General features: G+C 43.7%; 2 protein-coding genes and 1 pseudogene across 2 annotated transcripts in view; 2 read left to right on the forward strand and 1 right to left on the reverse strand.

Annotated features, from left to right (window-relative positions):
* The window catches only part of LOC120429482 (alpha-actinin, sarcomeric), a 149,759-nt gene that overhangs the window by 30,359 nt on the left and 104,682 nt on the right, over nt 1-14,718 (forward strand). The gene's annotated exons all lie outside the window — the stretch shown is intronic.
* LOC120429488 (uncharacterized) lies at nt 2,190-3,469 on the forward strand. Its single transcript, XM_039594561.2, has one exon. The coding sequence runs from the start codon at nt 2,243-2,245 to the stop codon at nt 3,296-3,298; it is 1,056 nt and encodes a 351-aa protein (XP_039450495.1). The 5' UTR covers nt 2,190-2,242; the 3' UTR covers nt 3,299-3,469.
* On the reverse strand, nt 10,104-14,672 carry LOC120429487 (T-complex protein 1 subunit beta-like; annotated as a pseudogene).

Raw genomic sequence — 14,718 nt, forward strand, 5'->3', positions numbered from 1 at the left:
TTACCAGAATTCCAGGGAAGTTTAAAGATTAACTTGTAGTTTTGAAATATTGTTTTTAGAGAAAAGAGAGGATGTTATGATATTGCCAGACCCCTTGTCGTTACACTAACACTCACTCACACACTCGCAGCACTGGACGCTTGAGTCAGTCTCTCTCTAGTTCTCGCCGTGTTAAGATCGTCTAAAATAAAGCTAGTATTAAATGCTAATAACCGGTCTTTTGGAGAACTTAGAACAGTTGGCAATTTTGAGTTTTTTTGTCGGGTTTTTTTTTTTCTAATGAGCTCGAGGGCATAATTCTATTGGCCACTTCGAGCTGTCCGGGTAGTCCCAGGAATTGCAAGATACTAGATGTAAGAAGACAATTACGACTGCTTGTTCCGGCTGTGGAATTCTGGTCTTTGGTGCCGAGATGTAGCTATGTTCGTGCCGGCTTCTTGGCTTACGGCTGTTCCTCGTCAGTTTGCTGGACGGATGATGAAAAACGGGCGAGATGGACGGATGCTCGGAATTTTGTCGTTGAAGAGGGCGATTGGTTACCTTTCGCTACCCTGGAGCTTGTCCGATCTTCCAATGCCATTTAGGGCTGTAAACTTTTGTAATAAAGTCAATAATTAGGTAACTAAGAATTGAAAACAACAAAACTGATCATACTGAAAAATATACGGATTTCTTTCGTCCACAATCTATTCAGAATATTGTTGAGTTTACAGCCAATTCCACGTAATTTTAATTAACCATAACCCTAAATTGGGCAATAATCGTCCTAGAAAACCATGGCCACGAGCCGTGAGCATAATGGTACCGTTTATGGACTCAGCGAACACAGCTCGAAGTGGCCGATAGAATTATGCCCTCGAGCTCATTAGAAAAAAAAACACGTCTAAAAAACTCAAAAGTTCCAACTACGAGAATCGAGCCAGAAACCTTTAACAGACCATCTTAATGACTTAAGTGCCTCGACTACCACAGCTTGGTATTATCGCCGCGGCACTAAACCGAATTGAACGAGAACAACTCTCGCGACGAATCACACTTTCCCTTTTTCTGTCAAACTGAAATGCACGATTCCCAATCAGTGTGTAGGCCGGTTTGTTTTGGTTTTTCGTTCTTGATTTTGCTCGAGGTGATTTTCGATTGTAACCAAGGGGTAGGAAACTCCAAGTATAATTAGTTAATATAAGTATACTTACGTTATTTTAATATACTTGTTAATATACTAACGAAATTCGAATAACGAGACCACCTTAACTTTACGCTTCTTGGCTTTGACAGTTCGGTTCGTTCGTTTGCTTGCCTGTGTTTATGTTTACGTTGAGCACGAGGCTGAGCATTAAAATTTTCAAGAGGTGGCAGCCTCGCGGGTTCCGGGTCAAGAGCCCAGTTAATTGAGAATTGATTCTTGAATGTTTCCCAAATCCTTGAAGAAATTTGGCACAACCCGCCGGTCCTGTCGTTTCTTCTATTTGGCAGAAACCTCACCCGACTCGTCCAAATTCGATCAAAACTTGATCCCAAACCACCCAGCTCCAGAAAACGGTCGCGTAAAGATCCTTCATCTTCTTTACAAATACTATATCCCAAAAGTAATGTCCCCCACTTCAGTAACCTACGACGGATTTCCTCCTCTTGGCAGCACCGAACTGGCCTGCCGGTCCATTGAGTGATCAATCACTTCCTGCATAATTCCGTGCAACTGGCGCAATCTTCTCCACCAAAATCATTCCCGCAACGGGTCCGCACAGTCTCCGTTCCGCGCATAATCTGCGATAATATCATTGAAAAATATCAAATTGTAATCGCCAGAAGCCCCCTCCAAGCCAACTAAAGTCACCATTCCGGGAGAGCTTTGGAACCGGACGTAAGTTTGGTGCTGCCCTGAAGAATAAGAGGAGATTTTCGATTAATTTATTCCAGAACGATTCTCAAGCCCTGGAGGAACTATTTCTCGACTTGCCGGTTCCTTCAATTTGTTGGTTAGGTTTGGCGGGTTTGGCAGAAACCAAAATAAACAAAAAAATAATTGTGACATTTCTAGACGTCACACCGACGTTTTTTTTCAAGATGATTCATGTTAGGTTGGAAGAGCGTAAGTATACTAACATTATTTAAGTATACTTATTAATATACTTAGGTAAAGTTCTAAGAGTTTCCAGCCCCTTGATTGTAACAGGTATTTTCCATTATTATTTTTATTTTTATGTTATTTTTCATAAAATAAACGGTCACTTTACCAACAGAAATGGCCAACCTCATTATCCAGAATGTCCGGCGTCAACATGCCAGCACAAATACGATTTATCATGCCTTGTACGGTTATTTTTTCCTGGGAATGTCGAAAAAGAAACTGGCGGAAATCTACGGAAAAGCTCAATCAACGATTACTGAGTGGTTCGCGAAGTACGAACAGACCGGTGCAGTCAACAGAAAGAAACGGGTACAAGTCTACAAAAAGTTCGGTGCCGAAATGCGGACATGGCTAGTCGAACTGTACAATCAGCACCCGATTCTGTTCCTCGACGAAGCACAAGCAATGTTCCAGCGGATGTTCAAAGTTTCGATAAGCGTATCATCCGTGTGGGCCATATTACACGAGGCTGGAATGTCGTGGAAGCGAATAGAACGGCGTGCAATTCAAATTCGGCAGGACGAAATTGTCCGTTACGTCAAAGAGCTGCTCTCGTTCCCGTGGGACCTGTTCAATCTTGTCTTCCTGGATGAGGTGAGCTTTGACAACCGTGACATGCTGCGGACCAAGGGGTACGGAATCGTTGGCCAGAAGGTGATTTATCGTGGAGAATTCTGCCGCAAGCCTCGTGCATCTATGCTTTGCTTTCTGGGTTCCGGTGGAATGCTGGATAGTTTCTGGACTGAAGGCACTTTTACTAGGGTTAAATTCTTTGAGTGCTGCCGTACATTTGCCCTCAAAAACAAAAAAGTTCAGCGCTATCCGGGATTCCACTCCGTATGGATCTTGGACGGGGCCAAGATCCACTGTGATCGTCACATCGTCAAATATCTCAGGACAATTGGCATTTTGCCTATATTTCTTCCGGCTTATTGTCCATTTTTTAACCCCCTGGAAGTAGTTTTCGGTTTGATTAAGAAGGATTTGCAGCGGCAGCACCGGCAGAATGTTCCCGTGATGCACGAAGTTCTCGATGCGGTGAACCGTTTCAAAATTTACCCGTGTTTGCGACTTTTCGAGCACTGTGGCTATTATGCCGGAGGAACTTTTTTGCCGGAGAAAGGGATGGGACAAGATCCGAAGCAATTTGGACTCAATATTCTACCATGAAGAATAAGTTAAATAAAAATAAAGAAACAATACCAAATCCCTCCAGTTTATTTATTCCACGAATGTAATACTATCACGCAGCAATCTTTAAGCATGTTGATCATCGAAGCAATTGGTGACTTCGGCGGCCAATTGCTGGCTTAATTCACTCTCCTCTGGTTGCATCACAGTCTCCATTGCGGAAACGATTCCATTGCTTTTTTTTTTTTTTTTTTTTTGAATTAAATATACTTTATTGAATCTTTCTTATAATAATTACATTTGGTTTACATAATAAGTGGTCAGCTGTGGCTCTTCAGCTTTAGTTTGCTTTTCGTGATTTAAACACTGTTCATATTCATAACTTTAAAAGTATATGATTTATCATTTTTGTAACACTAGGTACAATGAGGAAAAAAAAAAATGTTAAGAAACATAACCTAACCTAAAACTAACCTAAACTTACAATAAACTAAACCAATCCTTGAATCAAGGGGTATTCAGAAATAGCACATTTTGCCCTGAATTTCAAACATTTTTCTTGAATCTTCTGATCCAACATTTTTACTTCTGCTAATTCATGAACCTCATTTGATCTTGTCCAGCCAGGAACATTCAAAACCATTTTGAGTACCTTGTTTTGGACACGCTGGAGCTTCAATTTATGAGTTCTAGCGCAACACTCCCAAACAGGTACTGCATACTCAATAACGGGATAAATTATTTGTTTATAAACTACTAGCTTATTTTTCAAAGATAGCTTTGATTTTCTGTTTATTAAAGGATACAAACACCTGATGAGAATGCTGCACTTGTTCAATATTTTGTCTACATGCTGCCGAAACAATAGTTTCGAGTCAAGTATGAGACCTAAATAGACAACTTCCTTTGACCAGGGTATTGAAACATCATTCATTTTAATCAAAACATCATCCTTTGGGGCAAATCGGACCGATTTGGAAAGTGGAAAAATGATGGTTTGAGTTTTGGCTGCATTTATGCGAATTTTCCAGTCGCCAAAGTATTCGGAAAGAACGTCAAGACCCTTCTGAAGACGGCCAACTAAATATCTTGTTATTTTACCCTTATAAATAACGGCAGTGTCATCAGCAAAAAGTGACAACACACCATTACCAGGAAGAGTAGGCAAATCAGATGTAAAAATATTGTACAGAAGTGGACCAAGAATACTTCCTTGGGGAACCCCAGCATCAATGTTGAATAATCCAGAAGCAATCCCATTCAGAAAAACCCTGAACGATCTCTCCGAAAGATAGTGCTGGATAATTTTGATAAGATACATTGGAAAACCGTATAAATACAGTTTATGTATCAAACCATCATGCCAAACATTGTCAAAAGCCTTCTCAACATCCAACAAAGCCATAGCAGTTGATTTAGACTCAAGCTTGTTCTGCTTGATGATTTTAGTTACTCTCGTAAGCTGATGAGCAGTATTATGCCCCTTTCGGAAGCCAAACTGCTCATTCAAAATTATATTATTATCGTTGGTAAAATCCAAAAGCCTTGAATAGATGACCTTCTCAAAGAGTTTGGACAGACTACTCAAAAGACTAATGGGACGATAACTTGTTGGCGATGTTGGATCTTTTTGAGGCTTCAAAATTGGTATGACTTTGCCCAGCTTCCAATTGGTGGGGAAGTAAGCAAGTTGCAAACATTTATTGAAAATATTGGCTAGATGTTGAAAGAACTGATCACTCTGTTTTTTCAACACTAGATTAAAAATGTTATCAAAGCCAGGAGCTTTCATATTTTTCATTTGTTTAACTGCAACTTTGACTTCCTCACCAAAAACATGGGAATCTGCAGGAAATTCAAAGGTAGAGTCATTGATTGTTGAAATACTATTGGCAACTGATGTTTCTTTACGGCTGGTCATGGAAGCGCCAAGATTATGTGAACTAACAAAATGAAGCCCAAGTGCATTTGCCTTTTCCTCGGATGTAATCAAAGGAGAATCCTCAACAATAAGAGGAGGAATAGGCTTTGGTTTGTTTTTAAGAACTTTTGAAAGTTTCCAAAATGGTTTTGAATAATTCCCAAGCTGGCTTACATGTTTTGAAAATTCTTGATTTCTAATATTGTCAAGTCGGTCTTGTATGATTTTGTTCAAATTGTTAACTGAAATCTTTTTGTCATAGTCCCCAGTCCGTTGATATTGTCTCCTATAAACATTCCTAAGTCTAATCAAGTGTTTAGTATCTACGTCAATATCAGTTACCTTAAAATTAACAGGAACCTCCCGAACGTTGGCAGCCTCTGCTTGGTTGATAGCCTGCTGGATCACCTCCAGCGAACGATCAATATCAGCAGAAGTTTCCGGGTGTTGATCATAGTCGATGTTGCTGTCTACCACTTGCTGAAACTGCTGCCAGTCAACGTTGTGGTAATCTTTCCGGGTTGGTTGCCGCTGCGGAGTAACGGAAGCTCCAACCTCTACAACCACCGGATAGTGATCAGAACTCAACTCTTCAAACACCTCAGGATGAGCCACGTTCTCAGCCATATTGGTAATGAAGAAATCGATGATTGAGTGATTCCCAGACCGAGCCACCCTCGTTGGACGATCCGGACTCACAACGTTGTAGTATCCGTTTTGCAGATCGTTGTGCAGAATCACTCCGTTCCGATTCCTCCTGCTGTTGCCCCAAACTTCATGCTTCGCGTTGAGGTCACCAGCGATGATGTACTTTGCGCTCCGCCGTGTCAGCTTCTGGATATCGCCCTTCAGTTTTGCTGCTGAACCATCTCTGGCATTCACCTGACGTGGGCAGTATGCAGCAATGAAGAGTACTGGGCCAACCGAAGTGGGAATTTCCACTCCAACGGCCTCGATGATGTCCAGCTTAAAGTGTGGCAGCCGGCGTGGCTTGAGATCACGATGAACAGCGACAAGCACACCTCCTCCTCCAGACGTGGTCCTGTCGAGCTGCGTCGCAATCTTGTAGTTTTGCAGATAAACTTTTTCACCGGGCTTCAGATGAGTTTCCGTGATGGCAGCTACGTCGATCTCCTTCTCGCGAAGAAAATCCACCAGCTCTAAATTCTTCCTCCTAATGGAGCAAGCGTTCCAATTCAGCAGCTTGAGGGACCTACGATCCATACTGGATGACGAACGAGGTCAGCACTTCAATCTGCTGGGTCTTGGTTTTGCATCCACGCAGTGCAGCGGACATCTGTTTGAAAATATTGAGGAGTTCGGTTGAGGTGTAAAGATCATTACCATTTTCCTCAACTGCTGGTTCTTGGGTTGGTCTTGGCTCCTGGCTGAAGCCCGGTGGTGGCGGTCTCGGCTCCTGGCTGGAACCCGGCCGTGGATGATTCATCTCAGCTCTCTTCCTGGGATCCAACGGCAACGGTGCCAAGTTCGGGACCTGGCGTCGCGGTTGAAGAGGTGGAAAATTTTGCTCCACCAGGGCTGGAGGAGTTCTACGACGCTGAGGCTGATTCTTCGTCGATGCTTGCTGCCGAATTTTCACGAACTCAGCTCTCTTGGGGCACTTTCGGTCGGTTGACGAGTGCTCACCGTTGCAGTTGAGGCACTTCACCAGCGAATCTTGGATGCACTGGGATGTGATGTGCGCATCGGTACCACATTTGGCGCAACGACGCTTCAGGTGGCAGTTCTTACCTCCGTGCCCGAAGCCAAGGCAGTTGAAGCATTGTGTGACGTCACGATGCACTGGTCGGTATCGCTCCCACGACACGATAATGTTGAAAACCGCTCGGATTGCCTTCAGCTCAGGAAGCGTCGTCGATCCCTTAGCCAAATGCAGCAGGTAGAGCTGGTCACGGTACTTGATGTCTTTGTTGCGTCGGCTCATTTTGTGCACGGCCAACACATCCAGTTTCAAAACTTTTAGCTCGGCAGCTAATTCCTCCACTGGCATGTCGTACAGACCTCTGACGACGATTTTGTACGGCTTATCCATGACGACATCATGGGTAAAGTACTCCGCCTCGTTTTCGGTCAAGTAATCCTTGACCAGTTGATAGTGCTGCCTGGATTGCACCAGCACCTTAAATCCGTCCTGACACAGACGAATGTTGCCTTGGACTTTCCCAGACTTGATGAGTTCAACAAGCCCCGCACGAAAGTCGATCGTTGCTGCTGATTGCCTCACATAAAAAGGAGGCAGTTTCTCCTTTCGCTGTTTCACTTCATTCTCCTTTGCTTCCGCTACCTGGTCCTCGTCAGGCAGTCCAGCGAACTTGTTGTTCTTCAAAAGCTGCTCCTCGTGCGATGAAGAGTTCTCCTCCTCCTCATCCATCGGTACAGTACCGTCGCTCTTTTTCGTCTTTTTGCTGTTCGATGTCACTTCCAAAAGCACCTTCCTTTTGGAAATTCCCGGTTTTTGGCCATCAGTTGAGGCCTCAACCTTCCTTTTGGAAATTCCCACTTTTTTGCCTGCTTGAGCCGCAGGTAGGGCAATATTGCCGGCGTTTTGCGCCGGGACGCGACGAGTCATGTTGATTCAGACAACCTTCACCAACGAATGCTCGGATAACAATGAATTCCATTGCTTGCTTCCGCCTCCGCTTCCATTACTTCGAGCCTCTTGAAAGCCCCCTGGAGAACAACCATAGCTGTAGAAAATTCCATTTTGAGCTCTCGTATCTGTCGCAAGTTCCGGGAGTTGATCGTGTTGGCCACAACCATCCCTCGATGCACACCATCTAAGCGTGCTGCCTCTGAGACCCCCACCCATCGAAAATACTTGGAGATTGTTGCTGGAGGGTTCGGTGCCTTCTTCATACCTTCTTGCTCGTGGGCGGGGGCAGCATGAATGACACTGGCCCACAGCAACCACGAACTAAAGTGGCCTTCTAGGTGGGGGTGTCCCTCTTGCAGCTCGTTCGCCAGAGCCGATTCGTCTCGCATTGAGTTTGCCCCTGCACGGTCAGGTTTGCTGGGAGTGATTAAATGTTTCAACACATCGTTGAATTGGTTCTTGTTTTCTACGTCCAGAGAGTACGCGAAAACAAAAATCTTTATCGATTGGTCGCGCCACCTTTGCAGCAATCTTGCAGTGAGATTTTCAATGCCGTAAGTCTTCCGAGCATTCATGTCTTGCAAAAGGAAAAACTTTCCCACGTTATCAAATTTGGGTTTCTCATCGACGGCCCATTTGGGGACGTTGTCTTGGAAGACAACTTGCCGTTTGATTAGATCCTTTCCTGTATCCCAAAGACACTCAATAACGTCCTCAATCGAATCCCCAACGACTCTGGTCGACGAATTTTCTTTGGGTCTGAGCTGGTTCCGGAACAGCTTTTGACAGAACACAGCATTGAAGGAGAAGAGTTTTTCGCATCTGGGCCTCTTCGACTTCGAGCACTCTGCCACAGGCTGCGGATCTTCCTCGGCCAGATCCTCTTGCTCATCGTCATCCGAGAAGGGGTTGTAATCAATTGCACCCGTATCGTCTTCCTCCTCCTTCTCCTCTTCGAGCAAATGCTCAACTTCTTCGTAGCTTCCTTCCGAATCCGGCTGGAGCGGATTGCAGTTTCCACTGGAAAAATGAAAAATTCTATTAAATTATCTTATTTAACAGTACGCAAATCAAATATAACTGTATAAATTAGAAATTTAAACAAACTTACTCAATTTCCGAAAGCGACATTGCTGCAAGTTTTATTTGTGACTTTTTGTTTGTTTATATTTTGCAGTGACGTTTGACGCACCAAGTCAGTACACTCAAAAAGAGGATTGGTTAGATTTTTTCGCAGGTACCCTGAGAGTGGCGCTCGTAATTCGATTTATCTCCGAAATCACAATATCTAGATTGTGGTCAGAAGTCGATGCATTACACTTCTCGAGTTTTTTTTGAAAAGGTCCTATAAACAAAATTTTCACTTTTTGCTTTTTGCGAGGGGGACGTCACTTCCGCGTTGACCAATCGATAAGCTATCCTTTGCAATCCTTTTCGGCGTTTCTTCTAACCTTTCCGCTTTTTCTTGCTTTAACTTGCGATAACCGCGATAACTTGCTTTTTCGCTTTCCTTTTCTCGCGTTTTCACATCACACTGCTCGATTTTTTTGACAGCGAGAACTGTCAAGAGCGAATGACAGTTCTCGATGTCAAATCAGTCGAGCAGTTTGTTTTGCAGAATTTTTCTCCGTCACCGGACTCGATTGTCGATTTAAAAAAAACAGGGGCACCCGGACAGGAGCAAGCAGGTTTCCCGCCGCGTTGTGCCGATCTAGAAGGACACTAGCGGCCCGGCTTTAGCAAGTTGGCAGCTTCCAGACAGAACCTTAATGCAAACAGAACTGTTCCGGGTCGCACGATGGGACCGGTGTTGGTGCGAAGAGCCTGCCAACGATGCTGTACGACGAAGAACCTGCAGCAAGGAAAAGGTCAAACGAAAGGAGTTGAGGCCACTGCTGGTGTATGTGGGTTCTGGTCGATCTACAAGGTGCCCAACACACCGTCGAAGCTGGGTTAGTAGTATTAGTATTCAAACGCAGGTCGGATGTCCTGGCAGAGCTTCCGGTTCATCAACTTTGGAACGGACCAGACGAGTTCAATTGGACTGTTGTTGAACGAACTTCACGTGTCCTCGTACCACATTCCGGACGAGAGCGTTAGCGCGAAATAACCTTGATGAAAGCGGAATTAAAGCCACCACACTGGAACATCCTGAAGTTGCGAGTCCGAGTTAGCGTGATGTTCAACTCGTTTACCAATGTCTACTTTAGAAAAAGTTGTACGTGTACTTGATTGCTCAGTCGCTGCAATTGATTGCACGAGCCGGAAATCAACCTAGCAACTGTTCTATCAACATTGACCGGCAGAAACACAAGTCTGTCTGTTGCGGAAGAAGCGTCTACAGCGAGATGCGGGAGTGTCGGTAGCGCTAAAAGAAGTTGTTCCAGAACGCGGTTATATTTCGTTTAAAATAAGTGTTATTTTTAAGTATATTTAAATTTAGCACCACAGTCTATTACAGTTCATGTGAATAAAGTGTTCCAAATATATCTAAAACTCATCTGACTAGTAGTTGTGTTCATTTTAATAAAAACAATCGTCTTTTCGTTAAATTTTTGCTCCAGCAGCAAGATCCGGCTGTCCAGGATGTTCATTAGGCTGCGGATCTGCGATCGATCATTATCCTGGAAGCTGTAGGCGTCAGCGGTTTCTTGATCGTAGCAGATTTTTTTTTGGTTTTCAGCGCCGTTTTGCACTCGTGAATGAACCGAACTATTTCCAGGTCCTGCCATCGCTGCAGCGTACTTCGATGGTCATGTGGATTACACGTTCACCTGCAAAGAAAATAATCATAAACATAAAAAAGTCCTGCAAAACCCCACCTCAACATTCTTACTATTCGTTTAGCTAAGCGTTGCAAACGGTATCGTACTCTTCGTTGTCGGCGATCGTCGTCGACAGCTAGAGCAGAACGCGACCGAACACTTCCATGGCCATCGATTCCTTACCGGACGTTTCTGCGGCCAGCACGCGAAGGGCGTCGTGCAGCGAACGATCCGCTTCGTCGATGATCTGCTGGGTTGCCCCACGAATTACGACGGTACAGGCCTCTCCGAGGGAAACTCCGCTTAAACGCAGCAGCGTGTCCTTGCCGATCATGACCTGTTCGAACAGATCGCAACGACCGAGACGAGCCTGGTCTTGGTTGTCACCTTGTCCTTCATCTTCTCCTTCTCGGCGACCTCCAGCTCGGCAATCTTCACCATCGATCTTGTCCGTATCCATCGACGTGTTGGCGATCAAGATCTTTATGTTATCGATGCGTTTCGGCTTGTGCACAACGGGCTTCTTGTCCAACAGGAAACCCTCGTCCAGGAACGAATCCTCCAAGCAACCGCCGGTCTTCTTTATGCACCATATCGCGGTCAATTCCCCGAATCACTTCAACCGCATCACGGCATCGACGGCCAGCTTGGCAAATAGTTTGGCTGGGACAGAATCTCCGAGCTGGGCGTCACCGTGGCAAACAGCGCCGAACGTGCCGCCTGCTTGGCCGCACGCCACCCGGCGATAATCGTTTGAGGGTGAAATTTTTGCTCGAGCAACTTTTCCGCCTCGCGCAGTAAATCTGACGCCAACACCGTCACGGAAGTCGTTCCATCGCCAACCTCGTCATCCTGGAAGCGACTCATGTCCACGCCGACCGCCTTCAAAATCGTCGCCCCGTCGTTGGTGACCTCAACCTGGCCGGCGCTACGGCCGTGCGCAATCAGAATCTTGTCCATTCCCTACGGGCCGAGTGTGCTCTTGACCAGCTTGCCGATCGCGATGGCCCCCACAAACGAGGACAGCCGGGCTATCACCCCGGAGCAAACTTTTCCGGTCGTTGACAAAAAAATGGCAATTTTTGCTTTGCTGTCAAAACTGCTTGAAAAAAAAAACCAAAACAAATACCGAGTTGCCAAACATGACCAAAAACTGCTCGACGGCAAGGTTGCAAGATAGATTTCCCTGGTTCAAAAGTCGAGCAGACGCTGGTCGCTTTAACTCGCTTTAACGTGCGTTAACTTGCGATAACTTGCTTTAAGGTGGCGTTATGTGAAAACTCGGCACGATGAGTAGCGTTGATGCTTTTCGAGCTCGTTTTTGTGCGTTTTAGTGTGTTATCGCGGAGTGACGTCCCCCTCGGCTTTTTGGGTGTTTTTGAATACCCCTGACTCAAGGCGGTTCTAAAAACACCCAAAAAGCAAAAATTGAAAACTTTGTTTATAGGACCTTTTCAAAAAAAAGTCGAGACTTGTTTTGTTTGATGGTGTAATGGAAAATCAGTTTGCCAACTGTGATGAAAATTATCCCGCAGCACTCTACTGAGGTGTAAAGTGCGCAGAGTTGACAGTTCTGCAGCCATGCCAGATATACAGATAAATTTGTATTTTACAGATTTTTTGATCCCAAAAATCACAAAAATCTGTAGATACAGATTTTTTTTAAATTGATTATAATTAAAAATTTCTGCAATTTAGTATTTGAATTATGCCTTTATATGATTAAAAAGATTAAATCTGCTGTTAAAATTTTGTAAATGTCTTGTATGGCTTCGAATTCGACATGATACAGATAAAATACAGATTTATTTTTAAGAAAATACAGATCTCCCCTAAAATAATCTAGCATCGTTTTCTCAGTCCTGCAAAGTGTGATGAAAAAATCTAGGCCTGGCACGATTTTCACAAAACTCTAGGAATTGCTGCAAGGCACAAGAAATGTATGAAATTTTGCATCTTCAGAAAAGTTTTTCTGATTGATTTCGTATCTTCGGTAATGTTGAGTTTTCGGAAAAAATAGGTACAGTCATCCCTCATATTCGGAACAGTTTACAGATCGGCCAATGTTCAAAAAATCATAGCAAATCGATAATTGAACTTAATGATTTGCTTTTACCGGCCTCAGCCCGCTCGGTTCCGTTCGGCCTCGACACAGGTTCCTTATCCTCGTATTTGTCCACGGCGTCTTCTGACTTGTCGTTTTTCCACATTTTTTTTCTTTCATCTTCCATCCGATCGGCTTTCGAAGAGACAAACACAATCTTCCCGTCCGTGTCGTACGTGGCCTGCAAGCTCCCCTCCCCGGATTGTAGCACAACTCGTTCCCCGTCGGTGCCACCACACTGGACGACTCCATCTGCCCCGGAGGAACCACCAGCGGAGCTGCAAAAACATGAAGCGACATGAAACCGACATTCGTTTAGGAATAAACTTTTTCTAACGTTAGCCATAAAAACTCTCAGATTACTTTGTTGATTTTTTTTTACGAAAACTGCTTGAAAAAAACCAAAACAAATACCGAGTTGCCAAACATGACCAAAAACTGCTCGACGGCAAGGTTGCAAGAAAGATTTCCCTGGTTCAAAAGTCGAGCAGACGGTGGTCGCTTTAACTCGCTTTATCGCGCGTTAACTTGCGATAACTTGCTTTAAGGTGGCGTTATGTGAAAACTCGGCACGATGAGTAGCGTTGATGCTTTTCGAGCTCGTTTTTGTGCGTTTTAGTGTGTTATCGCGGAGTGACGTCCCCCTCGGCCGCAACTCTGGACAGAGAGGTTTGACAATCTGATGTTTGCCGCAGCAGATTCGGTGGAAGAAACTTTGCATTTTCCGTGCTCTTCCGGGACCTTCGCTGTTTTCTCCAATACCAAACTCTTGGTGGACCTTTTTTACACAAAAGGGTTAATTTTATCGGAATTTTGTGGCATTTTGTGGCAAATAGTTGTAAAAAAAACATAAATTTTCTACCACGACGAACTGCTCGATCAATGTGACAGCGAGAACTGTCAGTTGTACTTGACAGTTCTCGTTGTCAAATAATTCGAGCAGTTTGGTGAGAGAAGGCAACAAAAAAGGACAGAAAAGGCGAGCTAACGCGCGTTAGCACAAGAAAAGGTCAGAGAAGGTGGAAAAAGTAAAACGAACGTTGAATGTTCTTGCAAAAGTTGCTTTATCGCTAGGCCAAGGCGGAAGTTAGCCACCCCTCGCCTTTTTTTACTGTGTAGAAATAATTCGATTAATAAAAAAAAGTTGATAATAGAGTGACACGTGAAAGTGAACTATTTAATAAAGCTGAAAAGTATCTTTTAAGGAACACAAATATGTTTTCTTGGTAATACGTTTAGTCATGTTTTAATTCCTGGGCACCTCATCTTGTTTAGTCAATTTTATTTGTAAATAAGTTTGCATGCAATAAATGTCAAATCTGTGTCTTAGATAATTTTCACATCAATTATCTTATTTATATGCTGGAGTCGATCCAAATAAATAAATGAGAAATGAGCGTGCTCACAAGTAAAAACATGTTTTAATATAAAAAAATCAATTACCATCCCATTTACAGCTTATTTAAGACCTAAAAAATCCGTTCCTTGACAGTTTACTCCAAATGTGAAAGTGACATAAGCTAAAAAGAGTGTCTGGGATTCTTAGCTAATTAAGACACCTTAATTGCGAGTCAACCATTTTTCATTTATCGGGAATTTAATCAAAACTAGTTTTCTAAATTATCAAACTCTGAAAAAAAATATAGGCTGACAACATTAAAGTTTCATTGTTAATTTGATTTTGGTTAACCGCGGTAAATTTTCTTGAAATATTTCGAATTAACAAAATCCACCAAAACATTTACCACTACCACATTGATCACACAAAAAACTGTGGTAGAAAAGTATCCTCCGCAATTCACCGCGATCAATGTTTTATAGTTCGACGCCAACGAATGATTTCATGAAAATTTACCGCGGTTAACCAAAATTAAATTAGCAATGCAACTTTGATGAGTTCATGTCCCTTTTTGGCGATGAAATTATCTTAAAAAGTGGCAATCCAATTGGCCTGTGCCAGATTCATCAACAATACTAAAAATCTACCTGATTTGCTGATGATCGCTCATTGAGCGCGAGCACATGCGATGAGCATGAGCGAGCACGAGCTACCTG

This window comes from Culex pipiens, chromosome 1, assembly GCF_016801865.2.
Source record: "Culex pipiens pallens isolate TS chromosome 1, TS_CPP_V2, whole genome shotgun sequence".
NCBI classification, from domain to species: domain Eukaryota; kingdom Metazoa; phylum Arthropoda; class Insecta; order Diptera; family Culicidae; genus Culex; species Culex pipiens.

What these genes read in the sequence shown, in the direction of transcription:
- LOC120429488 (XM_039594561.2), top strand. Translation starts at nt 2,243, where the DNA reads ATGGCCAACCTCATTATCCAGAATGTCCGGCGTCAACATGCCAGCACA.